The following is a 26768-nucleotide window of genomic DNA, read 5'->3' as shown; positions in this document are numbered from 1 at the left end:
ATATTCAGGTTGTAATAGAGATGGAGTGTTGTAGCCATGATTGTCAAGGAAATCAGAAGTAAGAAGTAAGTGTTTTTTTGCATGATATCTTTTGTTGGAGCAAGTGTATGAAATACCTGAGGAAGGGCACTTTGTGTCTAAAAATATCTAACATCTCCCTCAACCACAATGTTGCTTGATAACAAGATATTACCAAAAACCCTTGCTTCTTACAGTCATTCAGGTTGATTTTTTCAAGCTTGTTCTCTGATTCTGGTTGGTTATTTTTGGAACACTGAACAAAAAACAGTTTAGCCACTTCTGAGACTGAGGTTGGTGAACAATAGATAAGTTTGTCACTGAATTGGCTAACTTTTTAAAAAGCAACTTTAATGGATCAAAGTAGCCACTAGAAAGTGTTTTCCTCTCTTCTCAACATTAAAATCTGCTAAGTTTTAGCTAAGCAGTGAAGCATAGCAAGTCCCCATTTGCTGATAAATAAAATGGCTTGTTTGTTTCCTGCTCTTTGGGCATTTATACATGTGCTCTGGAGGGATGGGGTGTGCTTTAATTAGAGTGGCTCCAAGAGTTGCGCTAATTAAAGTGCCTGTCACATGTATCAGTGTCCCCATGCTGAAAAATGGCAGTGAGAGTGCTTTAACTAAAACTCATCAAACGAACTTTGGTTAAAGCGCCCCCGCTGCCATTTTTCAACACGGATGCTGATACATGTGATGCTGGAGTCTGCTGGAGCACAGTAATTACCACACTTCAGCAGACTTGATTAATCAAATCTGCTCCAATGAACTGTAATTAGTGCACCGGAGCAGCCTTCCTGCATATGTATAGGCACCCCTTGTTTCCCACATCTACATGTGCACTTTAATGAGCATTAGCCTATTTTAATGCTCATTAAAGCATAACTAAAAATGTGCTATTTATTTAATGTACATTAAAATAAGCTAATGCATACTAAGCATCACTTAAAAACCCTGGGTGCCTGTACATGAGTGTGGAGGCTGCTCCGACGCACTGCAATTACAGTGCATCAGAGCAGACTTGATTAATCATGCCTGCTGGAACATGGTAATTGCCACGCTCTAGCAGCCTCCTACATCTCATGTATCAGTGTCCCTGCACTTCAAAATGGTAGTGGAGGTATTTCAACTAAAGCTCATCGAACATGCTTTACTTCAAGCACCCCCACCAGCATTTTGAATAGCAGGGACTCTGATACAAAAGACGCTGTGACACTTTAATTAGAGAGGCTCTCGGAGCCACTCTAATTAAAGCACTGCCCCCCTCACCCACAGACCACATGTAAAAGTTCCCCATGCTCTTTAGTTAATACACATTAAGACAGGCTAATGCACATTTTGTTAGTACCTCACAATGGAGGTACTAGATTTAATATGCATTAACTAAAGCATGTTAATACACATGTAGATGAGCCCACTAATGTTCCCAAACAATGATCAGTTTTATGTGTTGTTCAGAATTAGCTTTTTCTGTTGCTCTTCTCCTCCAGTCCAAACACTGTTTGGCCTAGAGGACAGTACCATGAATTCTAAACTTGCATTTTCTGATAGAGTTTGTGCCTTTAAAATGACAGAGTAGGATGTAAGAGTAGCACATCCTACTGTTAAGGATAGTAAAGACAGTAACAATATAAAAGTCTTATCTGAAAGGGAAAGTACCACAGAATCTCTGTGGGTAGAAACTTCATACTTGAATAAAAGGATCATAGTATTAGGACTGTAATACCAACCACCTGATCAGGAAGATAAAGGTAATTATGAAATACTAAGGGAGATTAGAGAAGCTGCAAAAGTGGGACAGGCAATAATAATGGGAGACTTCAGCTATTCTCACACAGACTAAATGAATTCCTCATGGGCAAAATGCTGGGTAAGACTTGAATTCAAAAAATGGGTAAGACTTCTGGATTCAAAAAATGACTGCTTTGTAAATCAGCTTGTCTTAAAACCCACTTATAGACCTTATCCTGAGTAACACAAAGGTATCTGTAGGTGAGCCACTGTAGGTGTTCACAGTATAAGCACATGCAACAACACCTTAGCAGGTGGAGATAAGCCAAACAAATCTATCATGCCACTATACAATTTCAACTACCTGAAAGGGGGATTTGAAAGAGGATGGAGCTAGCCTATTCTCAGTGGTGGCAGATAACAGAACAAGGAGCAATGGTCTCAAGTTGCAGCAAGGGAAGTTTAGGTTAGATATTAGGAAGAACTTTCTCACTAGGAGAGTAGTAAAACACTGGAACCGGTTAACCAGAGAGGTGGTGGAAGCTCCATCTTTGGGGGTTTTCAAAACTCGGTTAGACAAAGCTTTGACTGGGATGATATAGTTGGGGCTGGTCCTGCTTTGAGCAGAAGGTTGGACTAGATGACCTCCTGAGGTCCCTTCCAACCATAACTTTCTATGATTCTAAGAGGGGAAAGTACATTAAAAATGAGGAAGTTAGGATCATAGGAAAGTAGGGCTAGAAAGGACCTCATGGGCATGTCCAGATGAGCGGGCATGTGCAGTCTGTGGGGCCTCAAAGCTATCTGAGGCACCACAAACCACATGTAGCATATGTGCAGCCATTCACCACACTGCTAAGTTGCAGTGCAGCACCAAAATTTTACACTGGGAGATTCCAGTGTTAAACAACTCGCCACAAAAAAAGCGGTGTGATGCACACTCCAGGAATATGTGCTGGCAGACAAGGAGGCTCAGTCCTCCAGGGAGATGTTCTGGCTGCTAGCCAGAGGGTCTCCCCTCCTCTAGTTGTCCCCCAGCTAATCCAGCATGCTGGGAGCTGGGAGGAGCAGGGAGATGGCTGTTTCCCCACAGTAGGGCATTTTGCCCTAAAAACCCACGTGCAGGGGCATGTGCAGTGGCAAAAAACAGTGGCACAAATTTGCACCGCTACTATTTTTACCACAGCAAATGCACACCCCTGCACATACGTCCTTATCTGGACATACCCCATGAGGTCATCTAGTCCAGCCTCCTGCTCAAGACAGATTATTCTCTGAATAAAATATCTCAGTCAAGTATCTGTCCAACCTGCTCTTGAAAATTTCCAGGGAAGAAGACTTCAGAACTTCCTTACTTAGCCTGTTCCAATGCTTGACCACCTTCAGTCAGATAGCTCCTCCTAATCTCCAACCTACATTCCTCTGCTGCAGTTTGAAGCTGTTGCTCCTAGTCCTGTCCCCTACAGCCACAGAGAAAAGCGCATCTCTTGTTTCTTTATAATTGCTCTTCAGGTATCTGAAGACCTATCAAATCCCCCCTCTGTCTTCTCTCCTACATAATTCTAGTTCTTTCAGCCTTTCCTCATAAGTCAGGTTTCCCAGGCCTCTAACTATTTTTTGTCAGTATCTGTTGGACTCTTTCCAATCTGTCCACATCTTTCTTGCAGTTTAGGGCTCAGACTGGACACAGAATTCCAGGTGAGGCCTCACCAGTGCCAAACAGAGTAGAAGAATCACTTCCCTTGATTTGCAAACGACACTCCTTTTAATACAACCCAGTATGCTGTTGCTTTTTTTTTTTTTTTAAAGAGCACATTGATGTCTTATATTCAGTTTATGGTCCAGGTATTTCTCTGCAGTACTGCAGCCTAGCTAGTCATTCCCCAGTCTGTATTTGTAGATGTAATTATTCTGTTCTAAGTGCAAAACTGCACTTGTCCTTGTTGAATTTCATTTTATTGATTTGGGACCATTTCCAGTTTATCCAGATCATTCTGGATCCTAGCCCTACACTCTGGTGTATCTACAACTCCATCCAGCTGTCTCATCCATAAATTTGCTAAATCTGTGCTCCATCCCATTGTCCAAATAATTAATGAAGATATTAAGCAATACCAGACCCAAGAGCCCACCTGTTATTTCCTGCCAACTAGATATTGTGACATTGACTACTCAAAAAGCAAGATGATCCAACCAGTTATGCATCCACTTTATAGTACTTTCATTTAGTCTGTATTTCCTTAGCTTATTAATGAGAATGTGGGAGACAGTGTCAAAAGCCTTGCTAATGTCAGGGTATATCGCATCCACATCTCCCTCATCCACAGAGCCTGTCACCTTATCATAGAAGGAAATCAAATTGGTCAGGCATGACTTGCTTTTGGCTGAATCCAGTTAGGTAAAAGAAGGAAGGTAATTAGAAGTTAAAAAGTGCAGTCAAAATGTAAGAGACACAGAAGTAGACTGGAAGCTTTTTAACACTATATTTGAAGCACAAGAAAACTATATACCAAAACCCACAAAAGGTACTAAGCAGTCCAATTAAACCCATACTTGGCTTAAATAGCAGAGCAAAGGAGGCTACACAGAGCAAGAAGACATTGTTCAAAAAATAGAAGTTGTGCCCAAATAAGGAAAACCAGAAAGTGCACAAACTCTGGAGGGTCAAACATAAACACAAAATAAGGCAGGCCGAAAAAGAATTCCAGGAATATCTTACAAAAGATGCTATAGTTAATAATAAAGCATTTTTAAATATCCCAGGAGCAGGAAACTAGCTAGAGAATCAGTGGGATCATTAGATAACCAACATGTAAAAAGTGCACTATGGGATAATAGGGAGATAGCAGAGATGCTACCAATTTACCTAAATCCAAGATGACCCTGAATTTAAGATCCCCCCCCCCCCAAATTACATTCTATGCATGGAAAATTTATACATTTGTTATAATTTTCCATGGCTAGAACCTAATTATTAGAAGGTCATCTTAAAGTCACCACCCCCAACCGCTGCAGGGGGAAGGCAGTGGCGAGAGAGCAGGTGGTATGGGGAGATCAAGCAGCTTTCCCCCTGCAGCCTGTCCTCTCCACCATCACTTGCCCCACCTGCTGCCTGGACCCTCCCTTCCCCCTCTCCCTCACAGCAGAGGAGCAGAGGCTGGAGGGGGGATAGATGAGGGGAAAAGGCTAAATTGGAGAGGAGATGATGGGTACAGAAACAGTTGGGGTGGGGCAGGCAGCAGCTGTGGCTCTAGCCCTGGTTCCAGCTCAGAGCCTGTGCCAGAGCTGCAGCAGCTGCTGGTCCCCTCCCCCACCCACCACTACCTCATACTTAATTCCAAGATGAGGGGCTCTTCCTCCATGCATAGGTGTCAGAAAAGTGGGGGGGCTACTAGGGCTCAGCCCCCCAAAATGCCAGGGCAGCCTGGCCACAGGCTGCTGCAGCAGGGGGGGACAGGCATGCACACTTAGATATCCTGCACAGACAGGATCACAGCCGGCTCAGCAGGCAGGTAAATTTCTTTCAATCTACTTTCTTTATGACTGCCTGGGCTTGGGGGGGAGGGGACACAGATGAAGACCCCCACAGTGCAGGAGGGAGTGGGACAGAGGCAAATCATTCACCTCTGCCCCTGCCGCCCTCATTCCTGTATTGTCCCACGATCTGGCCCCATTCACTGTGAATGGGGCCCCAGCCGGGCCGAGTCATGGGACAATTGGAGCCTGACAGCTCATCCAGAGGTGTGGGGGAGTCAAGGGGGGGACATGTGGCCCCATGATCTGTGCACAGGTCAAGGGCGGGCTGCAACTGCAGTCTGGGATCTGCTCCCTACCTCCACACCTTGCTGCTGCTGTTTTGAAAGCCATGTGCATCCCACTGGTGGGCAGACTGGACAATGAAGTGGGCCAGTCCCAGCACCACCACCACCCGCCCAAAGCCTGTGCCCCCATGCCTCCCAGGATGCGTGCAGTGGCGGGAGCTGCCACCCCTCCCCACACCCCCTGGATGAACCACAGCTTCACCCCACACCCCACCCTTGCTGTGCAGGGCATGGCGGGGCAGGCACGGGGGTCTCAGGGGCTCCATCCCCTGTGACCTGGCAGTGCAGCCAAGGCCAGCCCCGCTCCAGCCCCTGGCTCCAGGCCCCCCCAGACGATGCAGGGCTGGGGCTGGTGTGGGGAGGCAGCTGGGGCCGGTGGGAGGTTGGGGGGCGGCAGATTCATTGGTGCAGGGGGTGCCAGCGGCAGGCAATGACCCCAGGCACAGGGGGAAGGGGCGGGCACAGCAGGCCCTGGCCCTGATCCTAGGCCCAACTCCGCTCTGCTCCCTCCTGATCCATGCTCACGCATGCGCGCTCAGCCCCACCCCCAAATTTTTTTCTCCCTCCATCTATGCCCTCTTGTTAAATGATGGGGAACCTGATCTTAGTAGTAACTATGGTTATTTACTTTGCCTCAGTCTTTACTGCAGAGGATATTGGGAAGGTTCTCAAGCTGGATCAATTCTTCCTAGCAGATAGGTCCAAAAGGTTGGATCACATTGCAGTGACACAGGAGAACAAATTGAGAAATTAAATACTAGTAAGTCCCTGGGGCTGGGTGGTATTCACCGGAGAGTTCTGAAGGAACTCAAATGTGAAATAGCAGAACTGTTGACAATAGCATGTAACCTATCATTACAAATGGTCTCTGCCAAAGGACTCGCAGATTGCCAATTTAGCACCCATCTTGAAAAAGGGCTCCAGAGGTGATCCTGAGAACTACAGACCAGTGAGTCTCACTTCTATTCCTGACAAGTTGGTAGAGTCTATATAAAAAATAAAATCAGCAGTCACATGGATAAATATAATATACTAGGGAAGAGTCAGCATGGTTTCATGTCTCATCAATCTGCTGGAGTTCTTTGAGGGTGTTAACCAGCACATGGACAAAGGGGATCCAACTGATATCATATATTTGGATTTTTAAAAAAGCTTTTGACAAGGTCTCTCACCAAAGACTCTTTAAAAAAGCCTGAATTGCCACAGGATTGGAGGGAAGGTCGGTTACTGCAGAGGTAGCTAATCCATACTGCAAGTGGCATGGGCAGTCTCTACGTGTTGCACATGGCAAATAGTGAGGGGACAGGCAGCACAGCAGCAGATAGCGTGAAAAGCACAAAGCAGAGTAGCAGATCAGGCAGGGAGTACAGGGCAGGAAGTACAAAACAGAGCAACAGATTAGGCATGGGAAGGGAATTGGAGTGGCAATAGAACAGAGCTCTAGGTATGTAGGAAGGAAACAACTGCTGCTTAGCCAGATGAACAGCAGTAAGCTGTTCATTAAGCTTAGAGAGTACATCTGCAGCTGGTCAAGGGAACATCTGACCAGAAGGGGAGGAGTTCATTCGGGTAATATAAACCAGGGTGCCTGAGGCAGAGAGATCCATATTGCTTGAAACTGCAGTAAGATGAGCTCCTGCGAGCCTAAGCTGTCAAAAGCTGCAGGCTTGAACAGGTCAGGTACCTAAAGGGGCTGAGAGCAAGCCAGTGGGAGGGGATGTGGCTTCTGTGTGGTGACCACTAGAGGGCTCTGAGGCTGCCTATACATGTGCTGGTTCACATTCTAGTTAGAATGAGTCAGAGCAGACTCAATTAATCAAGTCTGCTCAGAGTTCTAATTAGAACGCTCCAGCGTGGCCTCATCACCATGTGCATAAGCCCCCATGCATTTAAAAATGGTCATGGGGGTGCTTTATCTAAACCTTGTCAAATGAGGCTTAGATAAAGCATCCTGCTTTTTTTTTTAAACCTGTGGAGGTTAATACACATGATGATGAGATATTTTAATTACAGTATCTTTCTGGGAACTACTCTAATTAAAACACCCTGCCCCCGACCTCCAAGTATGTGTATAGGAAGCCTGAGTGTTTTATTTGAAGTGGGTTGCTTGCATTTCTGTTTCAGTTTAACCAAAAGACTGGATTGTGGCTATTGGGGAAGCTTAGAGGCCATACAATAGGATGCCTGGAGCACTCTGGGTTTCAGGCCCTGCAAAGGGCCAGAGGGAGTGAGGTAGACTAGGGCCAAGGACAGGGCCAGGGATCTGACAGACTGGTGAATGAATTGAGAGTAAGACCTGTAAGGCCTAGTTATCAGCAGGTGCCAGTGGGGCACAGAGTTGTAGTTGATTTTGAGTCCTTCCCTCAAGTAGGACTTGGCAAGCAAGTGAAGCTAAACCAAGTGGAGATCTGTTGGGCACAAAGGGATACTGGGAGACTGCCTCCAAAGATGAAATACAATTTCCATCGAGGCATGGCTGGTGGGATTGTGAGGAGGTTGCCCTGATGAGTTGAGTCGGACAAGTAGTTCAGCCATTTGGGGGGTGGGGGGAAATCACTCTTAGTGGCCAGCCCCGTTGTGCACATCTTTAAAAAAGTTTGGTGTCCTACTCCTTTAAGGGATAGGAAGGTGGTTAAAAGACAGAAAATAAAGAATAGGGCTAAACACTCACTTTCCAGGATTGAAGAAGGTCAAGTAGACTTTTGCCCCTTCCTTGAGCATCTCTCAGCAAAACTTAATGATGTACAGTCTTTAAGCCTGAAAAAACTATATTTTACAGTTAGGGTGGCCAAAATCTGGAACCAACTTCCCAAGGAAGTGGTCCTCGCCCCTACCTTGGGCAAATTCAATAAGGGGTTGGATGATCACCTCTCTGGGGTCTTGTGAATCCAGCATTCATTCCTGCCTGTGGCAGGGGGTCAGGATAGATGATCTGTTCAGGTCCCTCCTGACCCTACCTACTATGAAACTATATTGTCCTGAACCCTGGGAGGGATCTGCTGTGGCTTCAGCCTTCCTACCCAGGCTTGTCCTCCTCATAGCCTAGACATTTCCTGTCTCTGGTGCTTCTCCTCCACTCCTCCACCTGGTTCTGTATGCTGGGGGGTTTTATTCCCAGTGAGCCATGCCCTCATCATCCTTTCCACTGCTGCAGCCCTTCAGCTTTGCTTAACAGGACAGACCTCCCTGTTACAGTTCCTTAAATACTAGCTCAACTTCCAGCAGCAACCAAAAAAGTCAATAAAATGTTAGGAATCCTAAGTGAACTGAAAACATGATGTAAAACATTATCTTGACACTGTGTAAATCCATGGTCTACCCACATTTTGAGTCTTTTGTGTAGTTCTGGCTTCCACATATCAAAAAGGATGTAGTGGAATTAGAATAGGAATAGAGAAGGGGAAAGATAATTGGGGTATGGAGCAACTGCCACAGCAGAAGAAACTAGGACCCTTCAAGAAGAGGCTACCAGAAGAGGCTAGGATTCTTCAATCTGGAAAGGAGAATGCTGGTAGGGAGTATGATAGAACTCTATAAAATCATGCAGAGTGTGGATTAAGTGAACAGGGAATGGTTATTCTAGAAATAGGTGGCACTGATTGAAATTAACAGGAGACAGGGTTAAGACAACCAAGAGGAAATGGTTTTTCATGCAGGGCGTTGTTAACTTGTCCAACCCGCTGCCACAAGGGGTTGTAAAAGCACAGAGTATAACAAGGTTCAATAAGGGATTAGACAAATGTATGGAGAAAAGTTCTATTAATAGCCATCAAACAAAATGGTCAAGGGTGTATCCTCTGGCATCCCTAAATCAATGATGGTGGATGCTATGATGGGTATGACAGAGGATAGATCATTCTAGATATGCTCTATTCATATACTCTTCCTCTACAGCATCTACTACTGCCACTGTCAGAGACAGGTTACTGAGCTAGATGGACCACTGGTCTGATCCAATATGATACTTCCTATGTACAGCGACTTAAACCCTCAGCCTCAGAGAAAGGCAATTATCATCTCCCCTCATTTTACTTAAAAAATAACTAAAAATTTGCACAAAATCACTTCTGATAAAGATGGAGAAAGAACCCAAGTTTGCCCCAATCAAAGATTATGCCAGCTGTATTGTCTGTAAGATAGGGCTAACATACAGCTTTGTGTCATGTGTTCCTGTCTCAAGACAGGCATATACTGATATCAGGCAGATACTGATATTATCTCTACTATAGCTCCTCCTTTATCAGAGGTCTCTGCTCCAGTGTTGCAAGTCCAAGGATAGATCCACAAAATTTTCAACCAAAGAAGAGCTGCCAGAGTTCAAACTCCTTTGATGACGTAGGCGATGAACCATTACAGGTCTCCATGTAATAATTTAATTTACTTACATTTTTAAACTATGAAATTAAATATATACATACTTAAAAAGACATCATTAAGTCAAGTATTCAAAAGCTAGGAAGTGTCTTAATTTTGCCCCTTGTGTGTCTGAACTATAAATTAATTTCCTGACCTCCTGCTGACTCTTTCCTCTGACTTGCTCAGCGCCCAGGCTGGATGATGCACACTAATGAGGCAAAGGAGGAAGCTGTCATCTATAGTGCCTCCACCTCACTTACTGAACATTTCTGAAATTGTACCATGAATAAGGCAAAGTGCAGGAAGAAAAATTAATATGATGATGTTGAATCAGTTGTTTTAATCAAGTTTTGCACATGTCATTAATTGGTCATTCCCCATTTTCTGAGTGCCCAGCCAAGATACAGGGGCCTAATTTTTCAGTGCTGAGTACTCACAACCATAGTTAGTCAAATAGAACTGAGGATGCTCAGCACTTCTAGAATGTTCCAGATCTCTTTCTGTTGACCGCCAAAGTTAATGCATACCTTGGCACATTGACCTGCAATCCCTCTGTGCTTCAGCATCCCTCTTTGTGAATTAGGGGTCATAATGCTGTCTCAGGTCACCAGAGAGCTGGGAAAGTAGATTCACTAGTTTGCACAGTTCAGGGATGAGCACCAAAGCAAGCGCATAGGTACTGGCCATCTTGCCTCTGCCCCACTGAGTGCGTGCAGCCTTCATTTGTCATTTCCTCCTTCTGGACTGACTGACTCCACAACATTCATTCTGTTCTCTTAACTCGGTGCTTTTGAATATATTCTCTCCCTCTTGAACAGAAATACTAGTTCTTAAGTGGTATGTTTTCCCATAGATCCCAACATGCTCTCCATGGGAGAACTGGGTCATTATTCCTGTTTTACTGAAGCACGGGGAGGAGCCAAGGAATTGTCTAAAGCCACCAAGCAAAACAGTAGCAAATCCAGGAATAAAACCTAGATGTTCTGAGCCAGCCCAAGGCTGTACCCACTAGCGCACACTGCCGTTATCATCCAGCTGAACAACCCTAACTAACTGAATGGTGGAGGTTACTGTTGTCCCACTATGTTCTGGGCTTATTTAGCCAGAGCCAGTACTCTGCTCTGCTCCTGTGCACCACACTCCAAGCAGCTATTCATACTCTCCCATCCCTCTCACCTCTTGATCATGGCACGGGTATGCCAAATGCAGGGAAAGGACTCCTTCAGTATTGTCATGTAGTTTCTGTTCAGGTCCCGCCCAGCCAGAGAGCAGCGATAGTTCCCCACAATCACACCATCTGGGTTCAGCATGGGCACCACCTTAAATATAAAGAGCTCCCTTAGGAGCTGAGCATCAGGGGCATTGCTCAGGATAAAATCAAGGAAGCCTCGCATCACCCATGAGCCACTGGTTTCTCCAGGGTGAACCCTGGCACTCAGCACCACAGCCTTCTTGGCAGCAGCCTCATCAGGGTTCCTGGAGGGGCTGGTAATGGTAAGGAGGTAGACAGTGTTGCCTGCCAGGCTCTGGCACAGAGCCCGGAGCTTGCAGTACTGTGAGTAGACTGTGTCATTGGTCATTGCCAGCAGGTAGCGCTGCAGGTCCGAGTAAGTGTAGGGGTAAGAGTGGGCAAAGTAGCATGTGTCATGGTCATGTGGGAAGTGCACAGTCCAGGTTAAACAATATGTGGCCTGCTTCTCCTTGGAACTGCATCGATAGTAGCAGATGTCGGCCCCCTCTCTCCTCCAGCCAATGCTGTTGGTCTGGGCATCCCTCTCAGAGTACAGGAGGGGCTTCATGCCCATGCTGTACAGGCTCTTGGGCTTCATGAGATTGACAATTGTGAAGCGATACAGGATATCCTTCCTCATGTTCCTAACTCGGAAGTAGAACCACTGGGTGTGTTTACTGGTGTAGAGGTCTGTCCGCAGTGTCAGTTCATAGTCATAGGGACCACTAGAACAGGGGAAGGGGGATGGGGAGAGAGGAAAAGAGAGAGAGAGAGAAAGAAAGAAAGAAGTACTTAAAAATGCAGCAGCAACTTCTGCCAAAGAAACAGCCATGCCAAGGAAAGATAAGGTTGCACAGAGAAACACGATAGGATATACTGGCCTAGCTTTGGCAGCTTTTCTTGAGGAAGGGCAATATCCTTTCAGAGGCAGAACCCCCTAGTGGAAATGGAACATATGCAAACAGAATGGGGTTTTTGACTGGTTTCCATACTCCACCTTCAGAGCAACACAAGCTGAGCCAAGAAAAGCATGCCCCACAGCACAGCTGTGTTCAGATGGGAGGGATTTGTCAGCAAAATTGTCACTGTGGAACGTGGCAAGCTGTAGCAACTAGCTAGCAAATGTCAGTAGTCAGGGAATCAGTCAAGCTAAGTAGCCACAGCTTGCCTTGGTTACTTGAATGGCCCTGCCTGCCAGTGGCCCAAGTATCCCAGCTGACCCGTTACCTGCATGGGCATGGCTGTCTGCTTATATATAGCAGTTTTCAGTGCCTAGCCTGTTAGTCAATGGGAAGGAGAATTCTCCGTCTAGCCTTGGGCTTCCAACTCCTTATGCTAGTTTCCTGGCTCTTGCCAGTTGAGTTCTAGTTTCCCTGTTTCTAGTTCCTGCCTGCAAACAACTTCTTCCAGGCTCCAGCTTAGATCCCTTTGCTCCAGACTTGCTGGATTTTGATCTCTACATTTCTGACTCCAGTCCACACCCCTGTCTTTTGACAGCCACCTCCTGGTTTATGGCTTTAGTTTGGGGACCACCCACAGTTCAGTCCTTTACAACTGAAGCCGCCTGCTCTGGATCCTTGGTCAATGACTGCAGTCTGGATCCCAACACTTCCTGTCCCTGACCAACTGTGGCTCATGACTCTATCTCAGTACCTGTATCTTACTCCCTTAGGGCACCTATACATAAGCAATGAGGCTGTAATTACCATGCTCCAGTAGACTCCAGCATCTTGTGTATCACCATCCCCATGCTTAAAAATGGTGGTGGGGGCGCTTTAACTAAAGCCTGTTCAGTGAGCTTTAACTAAAGTGCCCCTGCCACCACTTTTAAGTGTGAGGATGCTGATGCACAAGATGCTCTGGGTGCTTTAATTAAAGTGCTCCCCCTGCCCTAGAGCACATGTATAAGTGTCCTTAAAAGCCTTCTTTCAACCTCCTGACCCACTTGTTTCTGAATCCCTGACTTATAACCCTGGTCTAGATAATGTTTGCTCCTGATCCCCTGAGTTGTGATCCTCTAGAATCAAGCCCTGATTGCCATGTCCTGGTTGGCTCCTGACAGCAAATCTTTGTGGTACATACCAGGCTTAAGATTTCCCCCCTCCTCTCTGGAGCCAGTGATTTGTGGTGGGGAAAACAGATCTTTGAGCACTTTTGTTACTGGCAAATCCAATTATATGCAAACCACAAAAAAACCCTCTATCCAAAAGATACTATTTAAGTGACGGAGTCAAACCTTGGAAAGTTAGGAATTGCCAGGTTCAGAAGGTGCTTTTGTGCCTTTCACTCTGACATTCTGTGTGTCTGCTTTATGGTGCAGTCTATAAAATTATGAGCACATGCTATTATTCTTAAAGGATCCTTCCCTCACTCTGTGTACAGGAGCATCCTGGAGCTTCACTTCCTATAGTCCATGGAACATGGAGGCACTATTTGTGTGACCATTACCAGCTGGCAATAATCAGAACAACCCCCAGGCAACTGTGACTTGGGCTGGGAGAAGAGAATCAGGCATCTAAAACCAGGGGTTGTGGGGAAGGGCAGATGTCTTTTCCTTGGACTGCACCATAAGTCATGGGCTCTAGTCCTAGGGCTCCCACAGCCCATCAGGGAGGCTGGCCATGAGACAGCAAGTGCTCCTGCCCTCAGTGCAACAGGCAGACAGTGATGGTGCTACTGCGGCAGGAATGAAGCAGCATCAGTTCAAAGCACCTGTCCCTCCATTCTCTCTCTTTTGGGGGGGGAGGAGTGGGATGGTGGGGAATGAAACTGTGCTACCACCTATTCTCTGTGGCAACAGGAATTAATTCAATGCTTGTGTGTGACTGCTGTGAAATGCAATACCTAGAGACGCCCAATCCTCTTCACCTGCATATTTCCTTTTTAGCAGTCATCCTCCAGGGACAGCACTGGGCAACCTGGCTTAGGCAAAAGACCGCAGTCCACCAAGGACACCCTTAACTTCCTCCCATCCTGGAGACGGAACACCCCTGGCTTAGCCAGAACGCCCCCCTGCCCAGCAAGCACACCCAGAGTGCCTCCCAACTACTCCCACTCACACTCTGACAGCTTTCTGGAGGTTCCCGCTCTCAAACCGTGATTCAAAGAGCAGAGTGGTGTCCTCTGGGCCTTCCAAGGTAACTGCAGGTGACCTGACAGGCCCTCGAGTACCTCCAACCCGGGCACAGGTAAAGCAGGTGCCTTTGGCTGCTGCCAGGAGAAGAGATATGTTAGTCACAGGGCACCCAGTAGCAAGGCCTCAGTTCCTGGTCTTGTGAACCCACCATTCATTCCTGCCTGTGGCAGGGGGTCAGGATAGATGATCTGTTCAGGTCCCTCCTGACCCTACCTACTATGAAACTATATTGTCCTGAACCCTGGGAGGGATCTGCTGTGGCTTCAGCCTTCCTACCCAGGCTTGTCCTCCTCATAGCCTAGACATTTCCTGTCTCTGGTGCTTCTCCTCCACTCCTCCACCTGGTTCTGTATGCTGGGGGGTTTTATTCCCAGTGAGCCATGCCCTCATCATCCTTTCCACTGCTGCAGCCCTTCAGCTTTGCTTAACAGGACAGACCTCCCTGTTACAGTTCCTTAAATACTAGCTCAACTTCCAGCAGCAACCAAAAAAGTCAATAAAATGTTAGGAATCCTAAGTGAACTGAAAACATGATGTAAAACATTATCTTGACACTGTGTAAATCCATGGTCTACCCACATTTTGAGTCTTTTGTGTAGTTCTGGCTTCCACATATCAAAAAGGATGTAGTGGAATTAGAATAGGAATAGAGAAGGGGAAAGATAATTGGGGTATGGAGCAACTGCCACAGCAGAAGAAACTAGGACCCTTCAAGAAGAGGCTACCAGAAGAGGCTAGGATTCTTCAATCTGGAAAGGAGAATGCTGGTAGGGAGTATGATAGAACTCTATAAAATCATGCAGAGTGTGGATTAAGTGAACAGGGAATGGTTATTCTAGAAATAGGTGGCACTGATTGAAATTAACAGGAGACAGGGTTAAGACAACCAAGAGGAAATGGTTTTTCATGCAGGGCGTTGTTAACTTGTCCAACCCGCTGCCACAAGGGGTTGTAAAAGCACAGAGTATAACAAGGTTCAATAAGGGATTAGACAAATGTATGGAGAAAAGTTCTATTAATAGCCATCAAACAAAATGGTCAAGGGTGTATCCTCTGGCATCCCTAAATCAATGATGGTGGATGCTATGATGGGTATGACAGAGGATAGATCATTCTAGATATGCTCTATTCATATACTCTTCCTCTACAGCATCTACTACTGCCACTGTCAGAGACAGGTTACTGAGCTAGATGGACCACTGGTCTGATCCAATATGATACTTCCTATGTACAGCGACTTAAACCCTCAGCCTCAGAGAAAGGCAATTATCATCTCCCCTCATTTTACTTAAAAAATAACTAAAAATTTGCACAAAATCACTTCTGATAAAGATGGAGAAAGAACCCAAGTTTGCCCCAATCAAAGATTATGCCAGCTGTATTGTCTGTAAGATAGGGCTAACATACAGCTTTGTGTCATGTGTTCCTGTCTCAAGACAGGCATATACTGATATCAGGCAGATACTGATATTATCTCTACTATAGCTCCTCCTTTATCAGAGGTCTCTGCTCCAGTGTTGCAAGTCCAAGGATAGATCCACAAAATTTTCAACCAAAGAAGAGCTGCCAGAGTTCAAACTCCTTTGATGACGTAGGCGATGAACCATTACAGGTCTCCATGTAATAATTTAATTTACTTACATTTTTAAACTATGAAATTAAATATATACATACTTAAAAAGACATCATTAAGTCAAGTATTCAAAAGCTAGGAAGTGTCTTAATTTTGCCCCTTGTGTGTCTGAACTATAAATTAATTTCCTGACCTCCTGCTGACTCTTTCCTCTGACTTGCTCAGCGCCCAGGCTGGATGATGCACACTAATGAGGCAAAGGAGGAAGCTGTCATCTATAGTGCCTCCACCTCACTTACTGAACATTTCTGAAATTGTACCATGAATAAGGCAAAGTGCAGGAAGAAAAATTAATATGATGATGTTGAATCAGTTGTTTTAATCAAGTTTTGCACATGTCATTAATTGGTCATTCCCCATTTTCTGAGTGCCCAGCCAAGATACAGGGGCCTAATTTTTCAGTGCTGAGTACTCACAACCATAGTTAGTCAAATAGAACTGAGGATGCTCAGCACTTCTAGAATGTTCCAGATCTCTTTCTGTTGACCGCCAAAGTTAATGCATACCTTGGCACATTGACCTGCAATCCCTCTGTGCTTCAGCATCCCTCTTTGTGAATTAGGGGTCATAATGCTGTCTCAGGTCACCAGAGAGCTGGGAAAGTAGATTCACTAGTTTGCACAGTTCAGGGATGAGCACCAAAGCAAGCGCATAGGTACTGGCCATCTTGCCTCTGCCCCACTGAGTGCGTGCAGCCTTCATTTGTCATTTCCTCCTTCTGGACTGACTGACTCCACAACATTCATTCTGTTCTCTTAACTCGGTGCTTTTGAATATATTCTCTCCCTCTTGAACAGAAATACTAGTTCTTAAGTGGTATGTTTTCCCATAGATCCCAACATGCTCTCCATGGGAGAACTGGGTCATTATTCCTGTTTTACTGAAGCACGGGGAGGAGCCAAGGAATTGTCTAAAGCCACCAAGCAAAACAGTAGCAAATCCAGGAATAAAACCTAGATGTTCTGAGCCAGCCCAAGGCTGTACCCACTAGCGCACACTGCCGTTATCATCCAGCTGAACAACCCTAACTAACTGAATGGTGGAGGTTACTGTTGTCCCACTATGTTCTGGGCTTATTTAGCCAGAGCCAGTACTCTGCTCTGCTCCTGTGCACCACACTCCAAGCAGCTATTCATACTCTCCCATCCCTCTCACCTCTTGATCATGGCACGGGTATGCCAAATGCAGGGAAAGGACTCCTTCAGTATTGTCATGTAGTTTCTGTTCAGGTCCCGCCCAGCCAGAGAGCAGCGATAGTTCCCCACAATCACACCATCTGGGTTCAGCATGGGCACCACCTTAAATATAAAGAGCTCCCTTAGGAGCTGAGCATCAGGGGCATTGCTCAGGATAAAATCAAGGAAGCCTCGCATCACCCATGAGCCACTGGTTTCTCCAGGGTGAACCCTGGCACTCAGCACCACAGCCTTCTTGGCAGCAGCCTCATCAGGGTTCCTGGAGGGGCTGGTAATGGTAAGGAGGTAGACAGTGTTGCCTGCCAGGCTCTGGCACAGAGCCCGGAGCTTGCAGTACTGTGAGTAGACTGTGTCATTGGTCATTGCCAGCAGGTAGCGCTGCAGGTCCGAGTAAGTGTAGGGGTAAGAGTGGGCAAAGTAGCATGTGTCATGGTCATGTGGGAAGTGCACAGTCCAGGTTAAACAATATGTGGCCTGCTTCTCCTTGGAACTGCATCGATAGTAGCAGATGTCGGCCCCCTCTCTCCTCCAGCCAATGCTGTTGGTCTGGGCATCCCTCTCAGAGTACAGGAGGGGCTTCATGCCCATGCTGTACAGGCTCTTGGGCTTCATGAGATTGACAATTGTGAAGCGATACAGGATATCCTTCCTCATGTTCCTAACTCGGAAGTAGAACCACTGGGTGTGTTTACTGGTGTAGAGGTCTGTCCGCAGTGTCAGTTCATAGTCATAGGGACCACTAGAACAGGGGAAGGGGGATGGGGAGAGAGGAAAAGAGAGAGAGAGAGAAAGAAAGAAAGAAGTACTTAAAAATGCAGCAGCAACTTCTGCCAAAGAAACAGCCATGCCAAGGAAAGATAAGGTTGCACAGAGAAACACGATAGGATATACTGGCCTAGCTTTGGCAGCTTTTCTTGAGGAAGGGCAATATCCTTTCAGAGGCAGAACCCCCTAGTGGAAATGGAACATATGCAAACAGAATGGGGTTTTTGACTGGTTTCCATACTCCACCTTCAGAGCAACACAAGCTGAGCCAAGAAAAGCATGCCCCACAGCACAGCTGTGTTCAGATGGGAGGGATTTGTCAGCAAAATTGTCACTGTGGAACGTGGCAAGCTGTAGCAACTAGCTAGCAAATGTCAGTAGTCAGGGAATCAGTCAAGCTAAGTAGCCACAGCTTGCCTTGGTTACTTGAATGGCCCTGCCTGCCAGTGGCCCAAGTATCCCAGCTGACCCGTTACCTGCATGGGCATGGCTGTCTGCTTATATATAGCAGTTTTCAGTGCCTAGCCTGTTAGTCAATGGGAAGGAGAATTCTCCGTCTAGCCTTGGGCTTCCAACTCCTTATGCTAGTTTCCTGGCTCTTGCCAGTTGAGTTCTAGTTTCCCTGTTTCTAGTTCCTGCCTGCAAACAACTTCTTCCAGGCTCCAGCTTAGATCCCTTTGCTCCAGACTTGCTGGATTTTGATCTCTACATTTCTGACTCCAGTCCACACCCCTGTCTTTTGACAGCCACCTCCTGGTTTATGGCTTTAGTTTGGGGACCACCCACAGTTCAGTCCTTTACAACTGAAGCCGCCTGCTCTGGATCCTTGGTCAATGACTGCAGTCTGGATCCCAACACTTCCTGTCCCTGACCAACTGTGGCTCATGACTCTATCTCAGTACCTGTATCTTACTCCCTTAGGGCACCTATACATAAGCAATGAGGCTGTAATTACCATGCTCCAGTAGACTCCAGCATCTTGTGTATCACCATCCCCATGCTTAAAAATGGTGGTGGGGGCGCTTTAACTAAAGCCTGTTCAGTGAGCTTTAACTAAAGTGCCCCTGCCACCACTTTTAAGTGTGAGGATGCTGATGCACAAGATGCTCTGGGTGCTTTAATTAAAGTGCTCCCCCTGCCCTAGAGCACATGTATAAGTGTCCTTAAAAGCCTTCTTTCAACCTCCTGACCCACTTGTTTCTGAATCCCTGACTTATAACCCTGGTCTAGATAATGTTTGCTCCTGATCCCCTGAGTTGTGATCCTCTAGAATCAAGCCCTGATTGCCATGTCCTGGTTGGCTCCTGACAGCAAATCTTTGTGGTACATACCAGGCTTAAGATTTCCCCCCTCCTCTCTGGAGCCAGTGATTTGTGGTGGGGAAAACAGATCTTTGAGCACTTTTGTTACTGGCAAATCCAATTATATGCAAACCACAAAAAAACCCTCTATCCAAAAGATACTATTTAAGTGACGGAGTCAAACCTTGGAAAGTTAGGAATTGCCAGGTTCAGAAGGTGCTTTTGTGCCTTTCACTCTGACATTCTGTGTGTCTGCTTTATGGTGCAGTCTATAAAATTATGAGCACATGCTATTATTCTTAAAGGATCCTTCCCTCACTCTGTGTACAGGAGCATCCTGGAGCTTCACTTCCTATAGTCCATGGAACATGGAGGCACTATTTGTGTGACCATTACCAGCTGGCAATAATCAGAACAACCCCCAGGCAACTGTGACTTGGGCTGGGAGAAGAGAATCAGGCATCTAAAACCAGGGGTTGTGGGGAAGGGCAGATGTCTTTTCCTTGGACTGCACCATAAGTCATGGGCTCTAGTCCTAGGGCTCCCACAGCCCATCAGGGAGGCTGGCCATGAGACAGCAAGTGCTCCTGCCCTCAGTGCAACAGGCAGACAGTGATGGTGCTACTGCGGCAGGAATGAAGCAGCATCAGTTCAAAGCACCTGTCCCTCCATTCTCTCTCTTTTGGGGGGGGAGGAGTGGGATGGTGGGGAATGAAACTGTGCTACCACCTATTCTCTGTGGCAACAGGAATTAATTCAATGCTTGTGTGTGACTGCTGTGAAATGCAATACCTAGAGACGCCCAATCCTCTTCACCTGCATATTTCCTTTTTAGCAGTCATCCTCCAGGGACAGCACTGGGCAACCTGGCTTAGGCAAAAGACCGCAGTCCACCAAGGACACCCTTAACTTCCTCCCATCCTGGAGACGGAACACCCCTGGCTTAGCCAGAACGCCCCCCTGCCCAGCAAGCACACCCAGAGTGCCTCCCAACTACTCCCACTCACACTCTGACAGCTTTCTGGAGGTTCCCGCTCTCAAACCGTGATTCAAAGAGCAGAGTGGTGTCCTCTGGGCCTTCCAAGGTAACTGCAGGTGACCTGACAGGCCCTCGAGTACCTCCAACCCGGGCACAGGTAAAGCAGGTGCCTTTGGCTGCTGCCAGGAGAAGAGATATGTTAGTCACAGGGCACCCAGTAGCAAGGCCTCAGTTCCTACTGCCAGCTCCAAGGCAACCATACTGAAGCCAATCCCTAGTTCTTCCCAACATGGCCCCTGTTCAGCCTCTCCCACTCTGTGGTCCAGAGTAGTGAGGGTAATCTACTGCTGTGGTGACTTGGGCTCTGCCCTATTCCATTGCAGGGAACCCTTTTGTTCTAAGGGTGAAAGCACCTGCCACCAATTGAGCAAACATTCCCCAAGCCCATAATTCCACAGCATTAATAAATGGTAGTCATTAGTGTTTTCCAGCTGCAGTTCTCAGTGCTCTACAAACAGCTCAGTGCCATTTCAGAACTGGGAGGCATAGAGTGATGAAGCAGTGTGACCAAGCCCACCCTGCACATCAGCAGCAGAGCTGGAAGGAGGCTTCACGTGTTTCAAGTGCCTAACCGGTCACTCAAAGATACTAACTATTCCACTTCTCTAACGTGGCAGGATGTCAGTGGATCGTGATCTAACAACAGTATCATGTTGGCCTCCCCTCTCAGGATCAGAAAGGGAATAGAGCTCAAATCTGAAAAGGATTCTGCATACTCCAGCTACTGGCCCTGCATGTAATGGGGCTTTAATACTGCATACAAATTAACTGCACTAAGAGAACCAGAGCCTGTGTCAGGACTACTTTGCAAAGGGCTGCAAAATCCCCATGGCGGTCCTGCTGCCAAACCCCGAGAGGCACAACATGAAGTAGACCTGGTATTGCCATGCAAGAGCTGGCATTTCACAAAGAAAAGCACTAGCCCAGCACCAAAGGATCAGAAGAGTTTGTTATGAGGGCAGAGCTATTTTTTTTAGGACTGGTTTGCCAAAGTTGGTGCCTCCAGTAGTAGTCAACTGGTAGAGAAGATGAAGACAAGAACCTTTTCAAGGCAAACTGAGCTACTGTGGGACTCTGAGCTCCTGCTAGATCTCAGCCTCCTCTGTTGGGAGTAGTGGTAACTCACGTTTTCAGGAAACCAGGAAGAGAATTGAGCTCTGATAACCAGACGTTATTGGACACCAACTGACAGCCCAGGTGCCCAGCACACTGCAAGATGCTTAAGGGCTAAGATACAGAATTGGCATCCTGTTGCAGGAGGACAGACTTTCACTCCTTGACAGTGGGATGCATCAGGCTAGGCAGTCACCTCTCAAGGAAGGCATGAGACCTGTCACAGGAACATTTGTACCCAAATGTTGTAGCTTAGGAATCAGTGCTACCTTGAAGCTTGTAGGCCTGCTTCTTCTTTATGAACTAGGACTGAGGAGGGTGACGCATCAAACGACTTTCACTCATTTAGAGAGAGTTCAACCAAAGGCTTGTTAAATGTACTGTATAAAAGTTTGTCCAATGACTTTCCCTTTTGTAAGCAAATCCAAAGCCTATATATGTTGACAGGAGCTTTTCCAACTAACTCCTTTGGGCTTTGGATTTGACCCAGGGTTACCTTCATGTCTTAGTCTCCATAGCTGAAGTTGGGAATTTCACACGAGTACATACCTGGATTTATGTGGTAAACAACTGTTCCTTTTTCCTCTCCTACAATCTCTGGTGCCTTCTCATTCCCTGTGAGCTGGTAAAATGGCTCCAAGTTGGGCGGTACCCACTCTGAAAAGAGAGATGATTAAGACAAATACAGGCAGATTGTTCTATATGTCCTTAGAGGGGTGTCATGGGGGAACATGCCCATTGGGATAAAGAAGACAGAGTTCCTAAAATTAACTTTGTGTAATAATAGAAATCAATTCTCTCCCTCTCCAGTGTTCATTCTCAGCTGACATGCTTGCTTCCACAAAGATAAGCAACAGATGCCTAGTATATTAGAAGCACCCTTGCCTGCTGGCTTGTGATTTTCAGTCACCAGGATGGGTCTGTGTTGGAAAGGAGGCCATTTGGGGTCAGCACCAAACATAATCTGTTCTGGAGGGCTGTATCTCCTATGTGGCTATACAGCCTGGTCTAAAACTCAGCCAATCTACTCAGCAGGATGTGTCAGTGACTATTCCCCAATACGCCTTCCAGCCTTTGGGAGTCATTTACCCAAAAACTGACAGCAAGTCTATTAAAATTTTAGCATAGTAACAGATGGGAAGTCTAGTATGTTTAGACAGCATTGATTGAAAATAGTCTACACGTCCCTGCTCTATTATCCTGAACAGGAGATGCATCCTCCACTGCAAATCCTTGAAGGTAGAAAAGGTGTGTGCCAAACCTGATAAGAATGGGAAGCCAGAGGGGCACAAAAACAGTGGCTGAAGGGTTCTGCACAGAGTTCAGCCTGTGGGCAATGACCAGGGTGCTCTGGAAGCACAAAATTCTGGGTAACTCCCTACCAGAATGATTCCTAGCTAAATCTGCTGTTAAAGCATCCACCTCTGGTAGGTAGATATGGTACTCTCTGGCAGCCCCCCTAAGCCTATTTCTCACTCCATCTCTCCATGCCTGTCACATCATGATGTCAATTAATATAAATTTGGGAGGCAGCCCTCAGACTTCCAGAGTGGAACTTTGGGTGTCTCACTCTACCCTGCTCATCAGTTAGGCCACCTCAGTCTGACCCAGTCTTAACTCCAGCTCTGAGCAGGGCTATAACTAAATTAGCCTCAGTAAGCCCTCTCAGCTTACAGCCAGGGCTTTCTTGGGCCCCAAATTAACAGTCCATAAATAGGAAACTCTCTCTGGCTCTCAGAGCCTCAGTCTCCACTAAATCAAATAACCAAACTCATAGCACCTTACCCTAGGTGCCCACAGTGTCCTTCCTACTTCCCCAAAGTCACCCCATGCCTCATAGATAAAAATAAACAAAACAATCCACTTTGCAAAGGAAATAACTAACCACCCTCAGGATGTTCATACAACCCAAGCAAAACCACACCATTACTGGCTGGCTATCCCACCCACTCCCCTGGGGTTACCTTATCACCTACTGTTTCCAGCTTGAGTTAGTCAGCAGCCTAGGCTTCCCTCAGAAAACTCCTCTACCTTCCATAGTCTGGGTCAGATTGAAAATTCAGCCCAGAAACTAGAATTATATAGCTCCTTAGCTCCACCCCACTCTCCTCTGCCCTTTCTGATCACCTGTCTTCTTACCCTAACACAGGAGTGGGCAAAATGCAGCCGGCGGGCCAGATGTGGCCCACCAGGCTATTCTATCTGGCCCACAGGCCCCCTAAAAAATTAGAAAACTAATATTTATCTGCCCTGGGCTGCCAGTCATGTGGCCCTCGATGGCTTGCCAAAACTCAGTAAGCAGCCCTCCGCCCAAAATAATTGCCCGCCTCTGCCTAACAGGACACAGGCCTCTTCATTAGCCATGTGCTGGCTTACTGCTCTGTAGCCTGCACTCATGGCATGCATCCAGACACGCGCGGATGTGTGGTATGTGGCACTGCAGATCTGTCTGCAGTGTTGCACACTGCACATGCTGCATTTCCTGCACTGCTACTTTGCAGCATGCTGTGGGGTTTTGACCCTGAGAGATCCCAGGGTAAAAAAAAAAAACATGCCTAAAAAAAGCAGGGCAGTGCACGTGGCAGCAGTACATGCCTACCAAAACCAGAGCCTGGCCAGTTGGAGCCATGCTCTAGCTGCCAGCCAGGCTCCCTGCTGCAGGCCTGCCAAGGTTGCAGTTCCCAGAGGCTCCCAGGCCCCAGGCGAGGCTGCTGGGACCAACACAGTTACTGGGTTCAGCCTCCCCTACCCCACCCAGAGTAACATATCACATGCCACAGCACACATGGTACAGGCATTCATTCCCTGGGGACAAGTAGCAGCGGCACAAGCTGTGCCGCTGCTACTTGTCCTCGTGGAAATGCATATTCCTTGCTCATGGGGACGTGCCCACATAGCCCATTCTCTATATTCTATAGCTTGTCCTCTGCAGCACTGCACTCTGTCTACTTGAGTAACAGGGTTATGGATCCCTTACACTACCTACAGCTAAAAACAAATCTCCAAGTGCTACAGAGACTATTCAGTGCAAAGGAGAAATAAAATCCTGGTGTCTAGTCCTGCAATATCTCTGCTGGCCTCTGCCACCTGTTGAAGCAGTACAGCACAGCATGCTGTGTGCAAAACTGCTATGACTATAGCTAGAAAAGAGCACTGATCTCTAGACATCAGGTTACCAAGATGGGACTGTTAAACTAGAGTTGTGAGGGTCAGAGAAGAGCAACAGCAAAACAAAACTTCTGGTACAGTGCACTTTAACTGTCTGATGGGTGTGATTATCAAGGAGAGGGAAACACTATGGAGTAAGACGTAGGCTTCTCACCCCAGTAATGGGGTGAAAAGCATAAGGGGAAATTTTAGTTGGAATATCAAGGGAAATGGCAGTAAAATGTAGCAAGCTGCTCTGAAGGAAACCATCTATGAAATCCAGTATATTTAGTTATGGGGAAAAAGCTTAAGACTGCACCTCCTGGTTTAACATTAAAATCTACTATAGACATTAATAAAACTGACCATTCCACAGGTTCTCCTGCAGCATCCCCTCAACCCCCCACCTATTAAAAGCTATTGCCATGGAGCTCAGGCAGAGAATGGACTGAGATTTTCTTGAGAACTCCATTCCATGTATTTAGGCAATAAGAGGAGTAACACTGAAGTCAGGTGCCCAAAGGTCATGAAGTTGTTTTAAAAATCAGATGTTAAACTATGTCAGCCTTTGTATATGACACCTGGCAGTAAAGCCCTAAGAGGTCATGTTTCCAAGATTTTCTCAGCACCTGCAAGTGCTGGAAACACCTTTTTTGAGAAAGGAAGTCAGGATTTTCTTGTAATTATGTGACTCCAGGAATGTGACTTTACAGTTCCCCCATTTTGTGGGGGGGTCCTGATTTTGTGCAGGTAAAGCTCAGGGACCTTACCACACTGGTAAATTTCACCACAAACCACCAGACTTTTTCTGCATGACATGCAATAGTAACAGTATGCAAGGGCCAGATTACCAATGTGCTGGATTTGTTCCTTGATGACTTCACACTCAATTGGCCACTGTGGTGCCTGAAGGAGAGTTCCTGAGGTGGGAAAAGTAAAAAGCCCCCGAGGTTCCCTCAGGCATGGAAATCCCAGACTTTCTGGATGATGAACTAGAACCTGTTTGTTCTTGAGAAGCGCTGCCTCCAGCATCAGAGAACCTGCAAAGGGAATCAAGAGTGGGTGTTGTGATCTCCATTGCAGTATAGCACCATGACCTGATTCCAGCAGTACAAACATGCTGCAATGCTGACTCCAGTGCTGCTAGGAAAGGCAGGTGCAGCAAGAAATGCACACACTAGATCTAGCCACAGGCAGCAGAAATCATCACAAACCTGAGCTCTGTCATGGCCAGCAGGCAATAAAAAAGCCAAACACCATAGCTCTTGGGGACCTGCTGCCTACAGTAATGTAGCCAGAAAACAAGAATAGGAAATGCCTCATATCAGAAAACAAGAACAGGAAATGTTCCTTGCCCCAATCCAGGGATTGAGGGGATTGGCTGATGTGTGAAGCCAGATTCCCCTGTACTGTGGGAATTCACCCACACTTTAGCCCATCTGCTCCTGGTACAGAGTGTCCTCAGCAGAAGGAAGAATGCAGCTCTCTCTGCACGCAAAGAAAAAGAGCCATAATCACAGAAGGGAGTTTGGGGCTACACTTTCCCCCAGAACTCTGTTCCAGAAACCAATTCCTTGCTAACAAAGGCTGAAGAAAGGATTGTTATGACATCCCAATACACAGCCTACCAAAGCAAGCCACAGATGAACGCTGGGACATCTTTGTCACACTGCACTTTTCCGTTGCTTGGCTTTTTCCTTATCACTGTCAGTAGAAATGCACTGTTTGTAGAGGTGCACCGATACATCAGTCCAGTATCGGATGAGCACTAATATAAAGAAAATTGGCTATATCGGAAATCAGCCTGAAATGGCCGATAATTTGGCCAATAAATGCTCATGCAAGCAGCCGCAGTGCAGCACACAGGCAGCGAGCAGCACAGTCCAGCAGCTTGGAGAGCTGACTCCAGCTGGTAAGTCTGGTGTGGTGGAAGGAGAGGGGGAATGGGGGGCAGATCAACACCCCCCACCATGGTGAGGGAGGGAGTGGGGCTGAAGCTGGGGTAGGCACTGCCCAGCTGGGGTGGGGTGGGTGCGGGACAGAGCAGCAGCTCATACCAGGGGGTGTGGGGCACCTCCAGCTGCTGCTCCCACCGCTTCTCCGGGAGGGCACAGGGGGGCCTGTGCTCCCAGATCTGCGCAGGGAGAGGCAGGGCAGGGTGGGCTGCAGCTGGGACCAGTGGCCGTGCTATGCTGTGCTCGAGGTGAGCGGCAGTGGCAGTGGGAGGGGCTGCAGCCACCCCAAATTTCGCCATAGCCCCCCTGTAGCCCCCTCCCAGAGCC

The 26768-nt window shown here is 46.9% G+C and overlaps 1 protein-coding gene across 1 annotated transcript in view; it reads right to left on the bottom strand.

The window, feature by feature from the left end:
- Nucleotides 1-26768, bottom strand: part of AGBL2 (ATP/GTP binding protein like 2) — a 60545-nt gene that overhangs the window by 25400 nt on the left and 8377 nt on the right. The window contains exons 4-7 of the mRNA XM_025192008.1: nt 25338-25526; nt 21889-21996; nt 20195-20345; nt 17081-17860 (exon numbers count right to left, since the gene is read on the bottom strand). Coding sequence (XP_025047793.1) covers nt 17081-17860; nt 20195-20345; nt 21889-21996; nt 25338-25526 — 1228 coding nt within the window. The remainder of the gene's footprint in view (nt 1-17080; nt 17861-20194; nt 20346-21888; nt 21997-25337; nt 25527-26768) is intronic.

The sequence above is a fragment of the Alligator sinensis genome, unplaced genomic scaffold (genome assembly GCF_000455745.1).
Source record: "Alligator sinensis unplaced genomic scaffold, ASM45574v1 scaffold155_1, whole genome shotgun sequence".
NCBI classification, from domain to species: Eukaryota; Metazoa; Chordata; order Crocodylia; family Alligatoridae; genus Alligator; species Alligator sinensis.
The sequence above is the reverse complement of the archived record's forward strand: the minus strand, read 5'-3'. Positions and strand labels throughout refer to the sequence as shown.